Below are 16,659 nucleotides of genomic sequence, written 5' to 3'. Positions count from 1 at the left end.
CCAAGAGCAGACCCGCCGCACCTGCTGCTTCCCCGCTGCTGGACGCGCTGCTGTTGACTCTTCTGTTTACCATTTTCTCGAAGATATTGGCGGAGCACAGAAAAAAAAAAATAGCACTACTGCACAGAACACTGTTGTTTACATGATTTCCACTTGTACTAGACAACACCACCTGCGAGAACACCTTCAAATTCAACTAAATTTTGCGAGCCGAACTTAACACGTGTTACACTGCAGCCGCCATGGGTACAAGATAACTCCTTTAAATGCAGAAATGTTTCCAAGGACTTGTAACAGCTCAGTTGAGTTAAGTCGTATTTTCTTATAATGAAAAGTCCAGGATGAAATAACAACAATATTATGAAAAGGATAGATTGCTAATCACACAGGAGAGACATTGAGTTGCGGACAGGCACAATGACAAGACTGCTATACATATTAGCTTTTGTCCAAAAGGCCTTCTTCTGAAGTAGAAGTGTAAATATTTGTATATAGCTGTGTGAGGCGATGGCCACCTGAAGAGCCACACTCCTTTTAAATCTTGCATTAGTTCACAGCATATAGTTTAAATCAGTGCTTCAGAGTTAGAGTATTTATTTCCTGCAGTATCTTTTGTGTAAGCAGAGTTTCTAGTAAAAAGAAACTGTTTATACACCCATTTTCAGTAGAGAAATTTATTTCTGTTTTAAGAGCTAGTGGATCTTGTGATCTTAGGCTGTAGTATGAACTCTGCAGAGCAGATTTTAGTGTTTCTTCTCCTTGTTTACATTTTGTGTACATTCCAACATCAGTAGTGCCAGTCGGGTATTTTTCTGTTTTACGAGGGGTCTGCTTGTACTTCAAGTCACTGATTTGCTTGTATTTTTTGGGTATTATTCAGTATTTATACACAGTATGATGTGAGCAGACACAACCTGAATTGGTTGCTGTCTGTAAACACCTGGAGACTGCGTTGGACACGGTCGACAGGCTTCTGGTTTCTGCTCAAAGCTGCAGCACCTTCAGGGCACCAGTGATGTGACCTATGACACCTTTGGTGACACAGGAATCCCTTGGTGACCAGGTTGTCACTGTGTCGTGCAAGGATACTTGGGCCTGAGTTACATGCTTTTGCAGGACTAAGTTGATGGAGGCTATGGACTGATGGAATTTGAATTGTCATTGTGAAAGGATGGTTTGCAGCCAGAGATGGGTAATTTGGTGGGCAGTCAAATTGCGAGATTCTATGAGCTAGCCAGAATTCAGTTCCAAGTCTCTTTACATGTTGTTACCTACCTCATGTAATCTCCCCAGATGCCCAGATGCAACAACCACCAACTGTACCTCTGTTTCACAGCTGCTACCCGTTCAACACCAAAAAGTCTTGTCTGTACAGCCTAGCCACCTGTGATTGACACATATGCAATAACAAGCAGTACCTCTCCCAATATACTGAGGGTCTCACTGAGGCTTTTGCAGACAAAAATTACCCTCCCTATCTACTCCAGGAACAGATCTTTTGCGTTTTGTCACCTCAGTCGCATGTCAATAACCCACATACCCACTGACAGGCCACAAAGAGTGCCCCCTCGTGACTCAGTACCACCCACGATTGGAGCAACTGAATCACACTCTCCGGAATGGTTTCAGTTTCTTCTCATTGTGCCTTGAAATGAGAAACATCCTCCCCACCATGTTCACTAACCCTCCCACACTGGTATTCTGTCATCTACCCAACCTATGCAATATCCTTGTTGGTCCCTACTCCACCTCTGACCCCAAACCCCTTGCCTCATATTCCCTTGCAATAGACCTGAATGCAAGATGTGTCCCATATGTCCTTTCACTGCTGTCTACTCCAGTCCTTTCACACACATTTCCTACCCCATCAAAGGCAGGACCATGTGTGAATCTAGTTATGTGGTCTACTAACTTAGTTGCAACCACTGTGTGGCATTCTCTGAGGACATGTCCACTAAGAAACTGTCTGACTGCATGAATGCCCACTGCCATACTGGCCAAAAGATCACTGAACCACCCAGATGCTCAGCATGCTGTGCAACACAGTGTGCTTGTATTCAGTGACTGCTTCACAGGCTGTGCCATCTAGATTCTTACCACTGACAATAGATTTTCTGAACTGCACAGGCAGTAACTGTCCCTGCAACGTATCTTTCATTCCTGTAACTCCCCCTCCCCTCCCCTCTGGCCTTAATGTGCATTAGCTCTTGTTCCCACCTGCCCCTTTATCCATAGCTGCTCCCACCTCTCAGCTTTACTTTACTCTGCTCTCTCTCCACCCCCTCCCTCCCCAGCACACGTGTCTAGATGCTACACCTAGCAGCCCAACCTTCCTGTCCCAGCCACATCCCTGTATCTCCTACAGGTAGCATTACAACATCTTCCCCCACCTTACCCATATGCTGCTATCCCGCCTCCTCCGTCTCCTAAATGCCCCATGCCTATTTATGTATTCAAGTTCACCCCATTAGCAGCCAAACAAGTCATGCTGCTAAACAGTTGATTGAACCACAGCATCAGTGTTGCTGGCATCACAGCCACACAGGATGCCTCAATGGTTTCTTGTAGCTCGTTCAGTGTAGCTGGCTTCTGTAGATAAACTTTATTTATCAAGGACCCCCACAGGTAGAAGTCAAGAGGTGTAATGACTTGAGACCATGGTGGGTACTCAACAGCTGCTCTTCAACCTATCCATCATCCAGGTAGATTTTGATGCATGTAGGCTCTGACATCTCTGTGGTAGTGAAGCAGAGAGCCATCTTGTTATAGATAAAATCTTTCAGTTCCAAGTACCTCTTGGATGGCAGGTAAAATTGATGTTTGCAGCATATTATGATACACCTCACCACATATGGTACCTTCAAAGAAGAATGGACCAATCAAGCAGCGCAATGACAGACCACACCACTCATTAACACCCTGTAGATTAACATGTTTGTGTACACCTGAATGTGAGAATTTTCAGGAGCACAGAACATGCAATTGTGGTGGTTTATAGTAAAGTTCAATTTGAATTGCCTCTCGTCAGACCAGATAACCATCCATGCAAACCATTAATCCTCATGAAGCATGCCTTCAAACCATCATAGTACTCCATCCTCTGATCCAGGATGTCCTCATTCATAGTGTGCGGCAATCTTGAAATTTACACTTTCCACTTTGCAGCTTTCAGAATTCGCTGTAAGCTTGATCAGTTTCCACTGCTTTCACATGCAGGCTGCGTCACAGATTTTTAAGGTGACCTAGTAAAATGTTGCGACACAACTGCACTGAAAGCTGGACTTGATGTTTTTGGTCAGCCAGACCTTTCCTTATGCACATCCTGAACAGTACCATACTTCAATATTATTCCTAAGATGATAAACTGCTGTACATGTTGGTGGCTGAGTTCCATACACATTGCACCATTGTCGCTGTACCTCCATCATATTTTTGTACTTCCAATGCCACCTCAATATGGGCCTGCATTGCTCAAACAACAATCTTACTTCATTCATTGCTGCTCTATCATCTGCTGGAAAACACTCACCGAGATGTATTGAGAAAACAATGGACTACAATACCATGCAAAGCTGCAATAATATGTCATTTTTTCCCAAAGATATTAACTATCAAAGACTTGTCTACATTTTTCTGGGCCCCTCGTTATGATACCAAATAAGACATGTTGCAATAAGGATCATGCAATGTGATCCTTATTAGTGTGACATCCATGTTACCACTAGGATGATATGATAAGCAGTGTGACGCACCATCCAACAAGTAACGAGACAATTCGAACCATGTTTCTGTTTCATCTTCAATTGCAGTCATGAGCTCTTATGAAGTGGACATTTTTGTGGCTTTATCGTTATTTAAAGGTCAAAAACTTAAAAAGAAAGAGAAGTACTGGGTGCACCTGTACAATGCAGTTTGGCTGTGGTTTCTCGTTGAGGTCTCTCAGCACCAGAATTCCACAAATTCTACAGAATGAGTCTACACAGTTTCCACTTTATGGAGCAACTAGTATCAGCTACTAAGACAAAGCAGGACACTTGCTATGTTTTTCTTCTGCTGGGAAGCTACTCATTACAATAAGGTAAGTAGGTGAAACTGTGGGAATTACATAAAAAATGCAACTATGAAAAAGTTTATTTTTTGTAAGACCACCTAGCATGGTTTCATCCAATATGGTGTGTGTGTGTGTGTGTGTGTGTGTGTGTGTGTGTGTAAATAATGAAAGAATGGTCACCAATTAATGAACCTAGGGTATCGTTCCTACAACTGTTCAGTTTCACACAGTAGTATACAATTTAGTATTCAGAAAAGGCATTGCTGGATTTGAAGTGAGATGAGTCACTATTGATGGTGTCAGAATGAACTCTCTGTAGTGGTAGACAATGTGTTTGAAGAAACAGAAGAAGCCTATGATGATAAGAAAAATCCCAATATGTTCTTCTCAGTTTCGTCCAGCTACTAATTCAGAAGTAGCAGGAGTTTAGCTTTCAGATCTTTTTTGCACCTTTCACAAAGTTTCCTGAAATCAGGGTGCACAAACTGAAAAAAACATCCACTCAGCATCATCAGCTGATAGCTCCCAGTGTCAATTATTTTTTCATTTACAACTTTGGCTTGTACTGGAACATACGAAAATGACAAACATGAGGCAGCTCCACACTGCACACATGAGACAGCAGTTGTGACGCATGTGGTGTATAGCTCCCAATCTTTTCACAGAAAACTTCAAATACATATCATGTATTTTCTTTGAGAATGGAAAGAGGTATCACACTCCTACCACCATTGAAAACAATTTTGATATGTTACTTGTATTTTGTATGTAGCAATCTATGATCTAAAATCCATCAAATGTAAACTGGTCAGTGACTACATCCTTCACTGGAAACTTTTCAAAAATGCCTGGTGGCTTAATTATTTGTGAGGTAATTCCAATAACTATTAGCAATAACAAAAATAAAACCAGTTCATTACCAAAGCTGTGACGTCAGACTGTAAGACACACAAAAATCAATTTTTTTACCAAAAAGTTTCCTCAAAATTGAATAAGGAAGAGCGCATAGTGAAGAACAAGCAGGAATCGCAAACAGTGGTTTATGATTTTTTTTATATGAATAGTAAAAGCTTTACAGGAAAACTGCCTATAGTGGTGGATGTAGCTTTGCCTTGTCTACATAAAACAATTGTTTTTGAGACATGACTTGTAATTCCCCTCACTGTGTATTGTATGACAAGGTGTGTGGAGCAATCAGGACCCCATGTTGTGCCAGCCAATATGACAGAGATACGTGTTGGTGTCATGTCACTGTTATCCTGGTGTGAACCTTTAGGTCACTTCCACTATGTTTCTAAGCACTCTGCTGATGCGGCTTGCTTCTGTGTTGTATCATGAGTCACATTGTGTATTGTATCACCTCAATGTGTTCCCCTCCTTATTGACATACTTGATTTCAGTTGGAGCCAATTCAACAGCAATGCCTTGATGCTTTACTTTCAACTTTGTTTTGTTAGTATGAAAATGCCAAGTAAAAGTCTTATTGGGACAATTACAATAGATTATATGCCATTGGTAACTGCCTACAGAAGTTGTTTCACAGGACTGAAGTAGGCCTGATATGTCTGTTCCGTTAGCGATTCCTTGTTGAGTGCTTCAATCCAAGTACTCAAGTGAAAAAAATTTCCATTGTTATGAGGTAGAGCACTATCTCAGTTGGACAAGGCCAGGAAGAAAACTGTCAGTGGCTCTTTTGAGAGATCTGCCTCAGGTTTCATATGAAGTGATTTAGCGGAATCATGGGGAACCTAAAACAGCATATTCATATAAGTATTTATCTTCTGTTCATTCCAAATAAGAGTTCAATGCCTCTAGCACAACACCAACCAACTCAGTCAATAAGACTATCGATATTCTAACTTTATAAATAAAAGCCTATTAAATAAAGCTGTATCATTTTCAAAATTTCCACCTTACTGACCACAGAAATATTACCAAAAAATTCTTAAAATATCACATAAAATTCTGTTTACTTACCAAGCACTTTTCCACAGATTTATAGATGACTGGTCACCACTTCTTGTGTCTCCACTGTGACTTCTTGCTTTTGGCTATGCTTGGATATACTAGGTACAACTATTTGCAGGACTCTAAAACACACACTATATATTTTAAAAGCAAATTCTAATATACATAAACAAATTTAAGAACTAAAAATAAGAAGCAATATCATAATGTTTTTATGGATCTCCTAGTTTACTTTAGTTTACTTTTGTGCTCATCCATAGGAATAAAAATGTATTTACAATATATGATGATTACCAGGGAGCTAGCTGATAGTAAAATATTATCAAAGCCATGAGGTAAAATTATTTGAAAAAAAAAAATTAAATTCATGCATTCATTTATTGTGTTCCGTAGACACTGTCAAGAAGGAAAAGTTTCAGAGATGTGGAACGAGTCAAGGTATACATTAACAAAAGGCAGGCAAATGATATAAAGTTAATCTGTATACTGTATTCAATAAACTAGCATTCTACTACTTAAAGCTATTCATGCTAATGCCAGGTAAATTTAATCAACTCCATTAGAAATAAAGGTGCTATACTGGAAAAAAAAATTGCTGCCTCCTGAGTTATATTAAATAGCTGTTATTTCTCTCCTTTTGGTAGCTCAGTTTTTACTTGATTAACCTGGTATTTTTCAAAGAAAATAATTTTTTAAATGCTGAGTGCTGATTACAGATCAATACCACTTGGCAAGCAGCATTACAATGAATAACTACTGTTTGCTATGTAACTAACAGAACTTCTCAATCCTTCCATCTAGATATTCAGATAATTTGCAGAAATAGTGGCTAACAATGCATGTTTTTAATTTTGTTTTGAGCTAGTGGGGGTTATCAATATCTTTGTTTATGCTAAATATATTTCTTTATGTTAGATATGTGTTTGTTGAATACCTTTACACCCGAGTACATAATTTCACTTTCAGCCCCAGAAAAGAAGGTAAAATTTACATGAAGATTATTTTTGTCTTGTATTGTGAATGTGTTCATTACAGTCCAGCTGTTATTATTATTATTATTATTATTATTATTATTAGAAGCAGCAGCAGCAGCTGTTATTATTATTATTATTATTATTATTATTAGTAGTAGTAGTAGTATTATTGTAAGCAGCAGCAACAAAAAACAGATTCATACAAACTACCCAACTGCAAGTATTCATTAAATATGCCATAAGATGTCAGTAAGAAAGTGCAAACTGATGAATACCTGGAAGCACTGTGATAGTTCAGTGTTACTGAAAACAGAAACCCTTCTCTGGAAAGTTCAAACAGAATAACATTTGCATAGAACACAGTCAACAGGTCACCAAAAATTTTTAAAATCCATACTAACATTGATACAAAAGAAGCATTCACTTCTGTTCTTGCTGGAAATGGGATAAGAAACACTTCTCTTGAAAAATAAAGCATGTAGACACAGTCTTTAATATTTTGTGATAGTTCAGTGATACCGAAAACAGAAACCCTTCTCTGGAAGGTTCAAACGGAATAACAGTGGCGTAGAATACAGTCAACAGGTCACCAGATTTATTGAAATCCATACTAACATTGATACAAACAAAGCATTCGCTTCTGTTCTTGCTATTTATTTTTGTAGTCGTCGAAGAGGAAATGTAATAAGAAATATTTCTCTTGAAAAATAAAGCATGAAGACACAGTCTTCGACATTTCCTACCTCTTTGATGACTTTCTTTTGATATCTTCCTTTCCATTTTAATTTTAAAATTATTTTCTGAAAGTATATCACCTCATTTGTATTAGAGCTCATATTTCGTGTTTAGAGATAACACCTCTGCACACTGCCCAATTCCTCATAACAGTTTTAGTATTTTTTTGTAAAGCATTTCTATAAGTAATTTTCTTTATTCATTGTAACAACACGAGAGAAGGAAATTTGCTACTCATCATATAGCGGAGGTGCTGAGTCGCGATAGGCACAATAAAAAGATTCACAATCATAGCTTTCGGCCATTAAGGCCTTTTGCGACGGATTTTTTATGCGCGTGTGATGCGATGCACCAATTGCGACAGATTATACGTTGCTGCTGCAATGCAATTTCTTTTATAATTTTTGTTCACCTACCTCTTTACAGCGGTAGATCTTCGCACGTAAACTCCTGACTGCAGTTACTTACGAGATCACAGAAAAACAGTGTTGAGGAAACTGTAACCTCATAGCTACACGCCGGAGGCCGCTATAAGTAAAATTTGCTGAAAATTTTCTATGTACTTTAAAGAAATGAGATTCGGAAAGGGGATGTCACTCGTACTTTAAACGTGAAGTTCAAATTCAAACCTTCAATAGATTTTTATTGCCGTGAAGCAAGATCATCAGCCCACATTGACGAAAATTACTAAAGTTTCTGCTCACAGTTATCACCATACCTAAAACAGCCAGAACTTTTACCTTCCCAAATTCCAAAACCAGTTACTTGTAACACAGTCAATGGTTGACCAATTCCTTCTGCACACGATATTCAGTGGTTGTCTTTAATAAAATTTTATGCTCGCCGTAAAATACTCAGTAAGAATATACTCAGTACCGCCACACTATATAATTCAAAGTTCACTTGCGATTTTTGTCAGAACGAATTATCATAACACTCTGAAGTTTTCATAAACAGTTTCTGGTCACTACCAGATACCATTAACACTGGACCATAACGTGGAAGTCATCCCAAGACTTCATCTTACACATAATGCGAAAAGTCACATCCAGCATAACCGCCTCCAATCAAAGCTAGCTCGTGACTCTCCCCTCACTCTCCCACTATTCAAAACTATATCTCCTCGCTAGGCAGCCAACCGTCTCGCTTCTCATTGGCTGTCAGTACTTACGACCAATGAGAACTCACTTCTAGGGCACGGCTCATGCCAAAATCTAGCAAGCACCAACCACTTCTCTAGGCTCATTGACGTCATCAAATTAAGTAACACAAAACTCTCTAATTAAATAAACAAAACAAAATGAACTATAAGCTTTTCTCTACATCTGGAAATTTATTATGTAGTCGCGAATGTTCTGGCTGTCTTATACATAAGCATACATACTTGGACATCCGACATTCACTAGTAGGGGAACCACTAGTGGATTCGTTCCCACGTTACAGAGTTGGAACACCTGCCAGTTCCTGTAGAGAATTATATGAATGATTTTTAATAATGCCTAACGTCCCACATACTCTCACGTACGCATTCTCATTCACACGCACCCTAACACAAAATACACATATTTACTTAGAATTCTTGAAATTATTATAGAAAAGTCACAGAGGTTTTCTGAAACTAAAAACTTCCCAAATTTATATATGAACACTGAAAGTGTTATCAGATCATCGTACATAGTCACTGAAGGTGAACTATTACATCACTGTATTTATTTAAATTCTTGACTGTCAGAAAATTACGTTTTTTTTATGGAATTTTCCTAACTTCCAAAATACAACTATTTTTGATCTCAGACTTTGACATATTGTTTGTTTTCAAAACAGAAGGTTGTACATCAAATATGACGTTCCTCAGGTTATTCCTTTATTAGTTATTAAGATTTTAGTTTCGTATAATATAAGTGGCCTGCCAGCGCTACTCCACTGCTTTCACACGCGCAGCTACAACAGATGGTTGTGACGTCAGTCTGCAAGACACAACTCGTCCGTTACTGACCGTATAATACTCTACCGGCTTACATTGCAGCCCACATACATTCTGAAGTAAAGCTTTTAATAGACAAATGGGCGATCGCGCACTAGTTGCGATGCCACACTTTGTCAGCAGAAGACACACACACACACACACACACACACACACACACACACACACACACTCACGCAAGCACAACTTGCACACACGTCTGCGGTCTCAGAGAGCTGAAACTACACTGCAGTGCAGCATCTCCGCTATATGGTGAGTAGCAACTTTCCTTCTCTTGTATTGTTAGATTCCATCCTGGATTTTCCATTGTTTGATTTCTTTATTCATTGTTTATTTTCCTAATGGCACCATATTACAAGCACAAAGCACTGCTGATATGGACCATCGCAGCCACCATTTTCTCCAAATGAAATGGCATTCTTCTGCAGCCATTATTAACCCATCTTAAAGTACAAAGAGTAATCAGAGTTTTAATTATAGTCCCAAAAAATAAAGTTCATAGTTATTTGTTGTTTGTTTGCATAAGAATGTCTGCAGTCATGGTACACATTGAAATCCAAGTGTCACAGTATCACAGCATTCTGCAAGAGGTGCCAAAACAAATTGAACAACACACTGATAAAATGGAAACCGGTTGCACCAGTTTGTTTTGCACCAGTCTGCTCGAGCGGTATGCTACAGTACTGTAACATGGGGATTTCAATGTGAACAAGGACAAACAATTAAGTAACAATCAAAAATCCAGGATGGAATAATGACAATATTATGAAAAGGATAGATTGATACTCACCATATAGTGGAAATGTTGAATCACAGACAGGCACAACAAAAAGATTGTTAAACAAGTAAGCTTTAGCCAAAATGCCTTCTTCTGAATTAAAAGACAACAACCACATGCTCATTCAATGCAAATGCAGCTCTCACACACATGACCACTGTCTCTGGCTGCTGATGCCACACTGAGTCTGGTCTCAGTAGCCAGAGACAGTGGTCACGTGTTTGAGAGAGCTTTTTGGCTGAAAGCTTATTTGATCGGCAGTCTTCTTCTTGTGCCTGTTTGCAATTCAACATATCCACTATATGGTGAGTAGCAATCTATCCTTTTCATAAACAAATTTTCAAGGTAAATGGAAATGTCGTGTGGCTAGGGCCTCCCGTCGGGTAGACCGTTCGCCTGGTGCAGGTCTTTCGATTTGACGCCACTTCGGCGACCTGCGCGTCGATGGGGATGAAATGATGATGATTAGGACAACACAACACCCAGTCCCTGAGCGGAGAAAATTTCCGACCCAGCCGGGAATCGAACCCGGGCCCTTAGGATTGACAGTCTGTCACGCTGACCACTCAGCTACCGGGGCGGACATTTTCAAGGTGATAGTACAATATGTATGTCTATTGTATGTTTAAGAATTTACTGAGTAATCTGTACTAAGCTAACTGCCCATGTCTTTACCAGAACACAGAAACTCACATTTCTTGCCTGCTGCAAGGCTGCCAACTTCTAAAGTAAATCTGTTATTGTGCTGGACACTTTTCCACAGGAAAACTAATAAAGTGGACCAGCTTCCTTGGGATTTGGTCCAAACATAACAAAATAACTCAGGAATGCAATGAAGGCCAATTTAAAGGTTTGTAGTTGGACGTATCCGACAGCTGGTGGAGTTCCTCCACCAGGTAATCCTTGCAGTTCCCCTTTTTGGCAAGTGGGGATAGGTTTTCAGGCATTTTATAACCACTGTGGTTATGAACTACAGAGATTAGCTGGCAGAGGGACTCGGCCAGTTGTCAGATAAGTGTCTACCTAAAAACCTTGCCATAATGACCCAACTGCAGAAATCCAATAGGATCTCCAGTGCATCCGCAAATCCTCAGGTCCATCCTAGAACTGATCCCCAGAACCTGTCTGTGTCCTGAGCCCCAGCACTCCCCACACTCCTAACTTCTACATGCTACCTACAGTTCATAAACCCAGGATTGGAGCAGCTGAATCACATTTCCTACCAGGGATTCAAGCACCTGTCATCATGCCCTGAAATGAGGAATATCTTCTCCACCCCTCCCACAGTCCCCTCCACCCCTGCTCTCAACACTTTACTTCATGTCTCATATCACTGCAATAGACCTAGATGCAAGGCCTGTCCCTTAAATCCTTCCACTACATCTTCTCCAGTCCAATCACAGGCACCTCCTACCCAATCAAAGGCAGGGCCAACTGTAAAAGCAGTCATTTGATCAACCAACTAAATTTCAACTGCTGCGCAGCTTTCTATGTTGGCATGACAACTAACAAGCTGTCTGTCCACATGAATGGCCAGAATCAAACTGTAACCAGGAGACAGCTGGACCATACAGTTGCTGAACATGCCATCCAACATAATGTGCTTCACTTAAATGACTGCTTAACAACCTGTTCCTACCACTTCCTACCAACCCCAGCTTTTCTGAACTGCACAGTCTCCCTCCAACGTATGTTTTGTTCCTGTAACACCACTGGCCTAAACCTTTGCTGGTCCCTGTCTCCCACCTATCTAACCTATCCACTGATCCCACTCTAGTACTACACCGATCTTCTGTAGCAGCAATCCTTTCCTCTTCTCTACTCTCCCCCCAGACATCAAGAATACAGAAAACTGAAAGCAGAAAATCCATAATAAAAATTCTTGAAAATGTAGAACTGGATAGCCAAAACCCAGATAGTAGGCAATCTTTCCAACATGTGAAAATGGAAGAGTTCACTGCAAGAAGTCAGTACATCTGTGACAAAAATGGAAACATGACTATGGATACTGAACCAGTCTTAAAGCGATGGCAAGAATATTTCAGCAAACTATCCAACTGCCCTAATGCAAAACTAAGTTTCAGTGAAAATCACAAAGAAACAAATGAGACAGAGATTGATACTGAACCAAAATTTGACAGTATTTCTGTATCTCTTTTCTTATTCAGAAATAATTTAATATGTTACCAAACTCGGAAGACAACAACAAATTGACTTACTACATACAGGAGGTGCTAAGTCGCAGACAGGCAAAATGAAAATTAATGCAGGAAATATTTCAGCTTTTGGACAAAGTCTTTCTTCAGCACTAGAAAACTCATGCACACTCAAACAATAACAACTCACACACACATGGGCACTGTCTCTAGGCACTAAGGCCTAACTGCAGTTATAGCATTCGTTTTCACTGTCCTATCTGTGACTCAATGCATACTCTGTGTGGTGAGCTACCTATCCTTTCCATATTGTTGTTTTTCATACAGGACTTTTTGTTATTTGGTTTAAACTCAGAAGAACACTTTTAAATGAACTTTGTTAGGGTTTCATCATGACCATTTTTAAAGTATTTTATGGTGGACATTACTTCTACTGGTGTAGTGAGGGTCACATTCATACTACTTAGGTTATCTGCCATAAATGGCTGATCTGAGATATTCCATGGTAGCATCAACTGAAGTTGATGACCATGTCTTTTCAAGAAGAGTTATAAAATGCTTGTCAAAATTTTTTGCAACACTGCTCACAACTGTTTCTGATGTATCATTTACTCTTAATGCTTTCTGCTCTTCATCTCTGGTTCTACCTGTATCCCCCTCAGTATATACCATATCATCTTTACCTCATTACCTGATATGACTGCTGTAACTTTTTCTCATAATGCATTGCTTTGGAGTCTGTATTACTATCTTCAATATTTTGCACAATGTCTTGTAATGAGCTATAGCGTCAACATCAGAGCTGTTTTTCCTGACAGATATACATATCTCTTTATGTCTTACAAGGTAATTTTATTCCTTGAGTAATCCATGGCTTCTTTGCAAACTGTAGTTTAATCTGGTTTAGTTTATGGGGGAAATGACTTTTACATAAGGTAAGGACTTTATTAACAAAATCATGAAATAATAATGAAACTTTCAAGTGAGGAAACTATTAAATTGCAAGAATATGAAATGGCTGGGATAAAATTCCAGGTAGATAGTAACACTGTTGATAGAAACACTTAAAAGTAGAAAAAGATATTCCTAGCTGGGGGTATTTACTGTTCCTTTCGCAGGGATGGAAATGACTGATTGGGAAAGGTTGGAAAGGAGAGGGAGGTTACCCACACACCAGGTTGAGAAGGATTCACCTGTAGTGAGGATAAGAGGAGGCTAGTGTCTTTGCAGTGTATGTTTTTAAATGTTTATTCGGCAGATTTGGAATTTTGCCCCCAAAAATTTTCTCTCTTCGTACATTTGGAGTGAATAAAATAATGTTCAGTTGAGAATTATATATACAATAATAATTACAATAAATTACAAGGTATTACATAAAGAAAATAAAAGGAGGTGTTGATCTGCTGGCAGAGAAGATAATGGATCTCATACTTTTAAGAAAATGACTTAACACTTTGTAGCTCAGGCCATAACCTTGTGTTAAAAAGACTGTGAGAGAGTATAGATTGGGCCGTGATTTTCTCGACATGCGAGCTATATATCTCTCAAAAACTGGACTCATTGTATATGAGAACAATGTATGGACATCGTGCTACCTTTTCCTAGACTGGTTCTGCCTTCTGTTGTCAATTTATATAATTATTTCAAAAGAAATATCACTGAATGTAACAGCTGCTTTTGTGAATGGGTAAGCCAATATGATCACACTGACATAATTTTGTGCATGTACTCATTAGGTTTGACATTTTGCTGGAATTCTACTACAAATACTTCATTTTTATTGAGTGAGCAAGAAATTTTAGAAGCTGAAGAGGAAAACTATTCCACACCTCACCTCACGCTTTTACTCTATCATCATTATTTTAAGATTTGTAATCTATCATATAGGTAAAGTAAATATGAAAATAAATTTGAAAGCTTTGCCTCTTTTCAGTATGTATTACTCTTGAAGATACATCAATTACATAATGCATTAAACAACAGTATAAATAGCCAGTTTTCTAGGCCCAATAATCTTCCAAGTGACTGATCTTCAAAGTGTTAAATCAGTGGGTGACTGATGAAATGTTATTTACAAAACAGCAGAAAGGACAAAAATAAGCACCGCCACAACTGTCAGCAGGAACAGAAATTGTGATATGCAAACTACCACATCCACATTTACTCTGAATAAACACCAATGAAATTTACAACTAATTCTTCTAAGCATATAAAGAAGCTTAAAATATTTTAACATTACATGGAATCAATTCATACAATATGCTTGCAGTATATTAATTCATTTTTCATGCAAATATTGTACCTCACCTCTCAGGTATGCAACGAATACAATCGTTGAAAGACCAGTCTTTCCCAAATTCTTCACCTTCTTCAACAGTCTGTGGCAGTCGGTGATGTAATGTCTCTGGAAGTCGCAGTCCAGACAGTCCTCCAATTACTGATATAGCTCCCATAATTACAAGTGGTAGTACTAAGTTTTCTGAACCCTGACACAAACAACAAAATAATAATATCCACACAAATAAATCATTCTCTCTACAAATCAAAAGAAAGGCATTGCTGATGGCTTTTCAAAATATCTTACAATACTTCTTGCTTACACTGCCAGATAAAGCTCTATGCATATATATTTATGAAGTGTGCTCTTAAGCAAAAACCCTTATTTTGTGCATTAATACTTACACTTTTGTGTTTTGTCCCACACATAAGTTTTTCCTTGGATGTCACAGTCTCTGGTAAGGTATTTGAGGACAAGTATTTATTTTTTGAGGCATACCAGTTTTACTCTGTGATCTGGTATGCACCCAATTTTTTTCACAGTTTATGACTTATGTGATAGAGACTTTTAGAAATATTACAGCAAAGAAATGTTACATAGCATCTACATAATTATACTTGGCACAAACACTGTAATGACAAGTTATGAAATTCCCTCCAGCCTCATTACAAGATAGATATATGTTACATTTTAAGACAATTGCTGGACTGACCATTCAATATATATAATTTCTCATTGGTGTTTCCTCCTAATGAATATATATTTTTCCAAGTCAGATGCATGCAGTGTTTGTAGCAAAAGAAAGTCTCTATTTACAACTGCCTTCAAACTTAAAGTTCACTGAAACTTTATTCCTAAAAATTAAATGCCTTGTAGGCCTTTACTGAACAAGCAGTGGAGTCTCATACTAAGATTGAAATATATTTACTTATTTAGGAGATTTGTTGCTGGTAACATAAATTTGTTTACATAAGTTTTTGAACGTAAGTTCAATGAATGTAAGAGAAAGAAGTGCTCCAAATAAAAAAAAAATCCTTAAACACTGTACAGAAAGGCATGTGGCACACTCCAAATACATTTTCAATGGGATTCCACAAGAGAAGAAGGCTATTGGTGAAAAACTAAGTTAGAAACCCAACTTACTGTTCCCCTATAACTCAGTAGCAGTATTTTAGGACCACTTCATCATGGCATGAGAAGGTAAACCACTTGAATGAATGCAAAAGTCAGTATGAGTAAATAATCACTTTAAAAAAATCTTCTTTGGTATTGGTACTGTGTCATTCTTGTGCAACCTTCCAATTCGATGTTTTGGCCTTCTTTTGGGAACTAGCTGCACATTGTTGCAAATTGTCAGTGGTTCTCCACCATTAAGGATTAAAGCCAATTTTTTAAACAATCTTGAGAGGGAATTTTTTTTGACCAACTGACCAGAATTGCCACACACTGCTGGAGTGGACAAAATAATGTGTTAGTGTGATAATGTAGATGTAGAGGAGACAAATGGTGCAGTTATAGGATATCTAAAGTAGCATGAGCCACAAAAATTATTGACAGTATCAATGAAGAAAACAATGCACTACTAGCCTAAATGACTCATCAGGTTTCAAATCACTATTTATTGACAAGTATATTATGTACAAAGAAGGGTGATGCAAGAAAAGATAGATACACTCTCCAACTTTCTGGTACATTCTGCAAATGTTCAATGCATTTGCCCTTGATTATCTGGCAC

At 38.5% G+C, this 16,659-nt stretch overlaps 1 protein-coding gene across 3 annotated transcripts in view; it reads right to left on the bottom strand.

Annotated features, from left to right (window-relative positions):
- The window catches only part of LOC124797905 (carcinine transporter), a 421,456-nt gene that overhangs the window by 17,933 nt on the left and 386,864 nt on the right, over positions 1–16,659 (bottom strand). For 2 of the 3 annotated variants that reach the window (XM_047261024.1, XM_047261026.1), the window contains one exon: positions 14,954–15,132. In XM_047261024.1, the coding sequence (XP_047116980.1) occupies positions 14,954–15,132 (179 nt within the window). Of the gene's footprint in view, positions 1–6,028; positions 6,142–14,953; positions 15,133–16,659 lie in introns of all 3 variants that reach the window. The other variant, XM_047261025.1, reaches the window with a different exon arrangement.

The sequence above is a fragment of the Schistocerca piceifrons genome, chromosome 5 (genome assembly GCF_021461385.2).
Source record: "Schistocerca piceifrons isolate TAMUIC-IGC-003096 chromosome 5, iqSchPice1.1, whole genome shotgun sequence".
Taxonomy (NCBI): Eukaryota; Metazoa; Arthropoda; class Insecta; order Orthoptera; family Acrididae; genus Schistocerca; species Schistocerca piceifrons.
The sequence above is the reverse complement of the archived record's forward strand: the minus strand, read 5'-3'. Positions and strand labels throughout refer to the sequence as shown.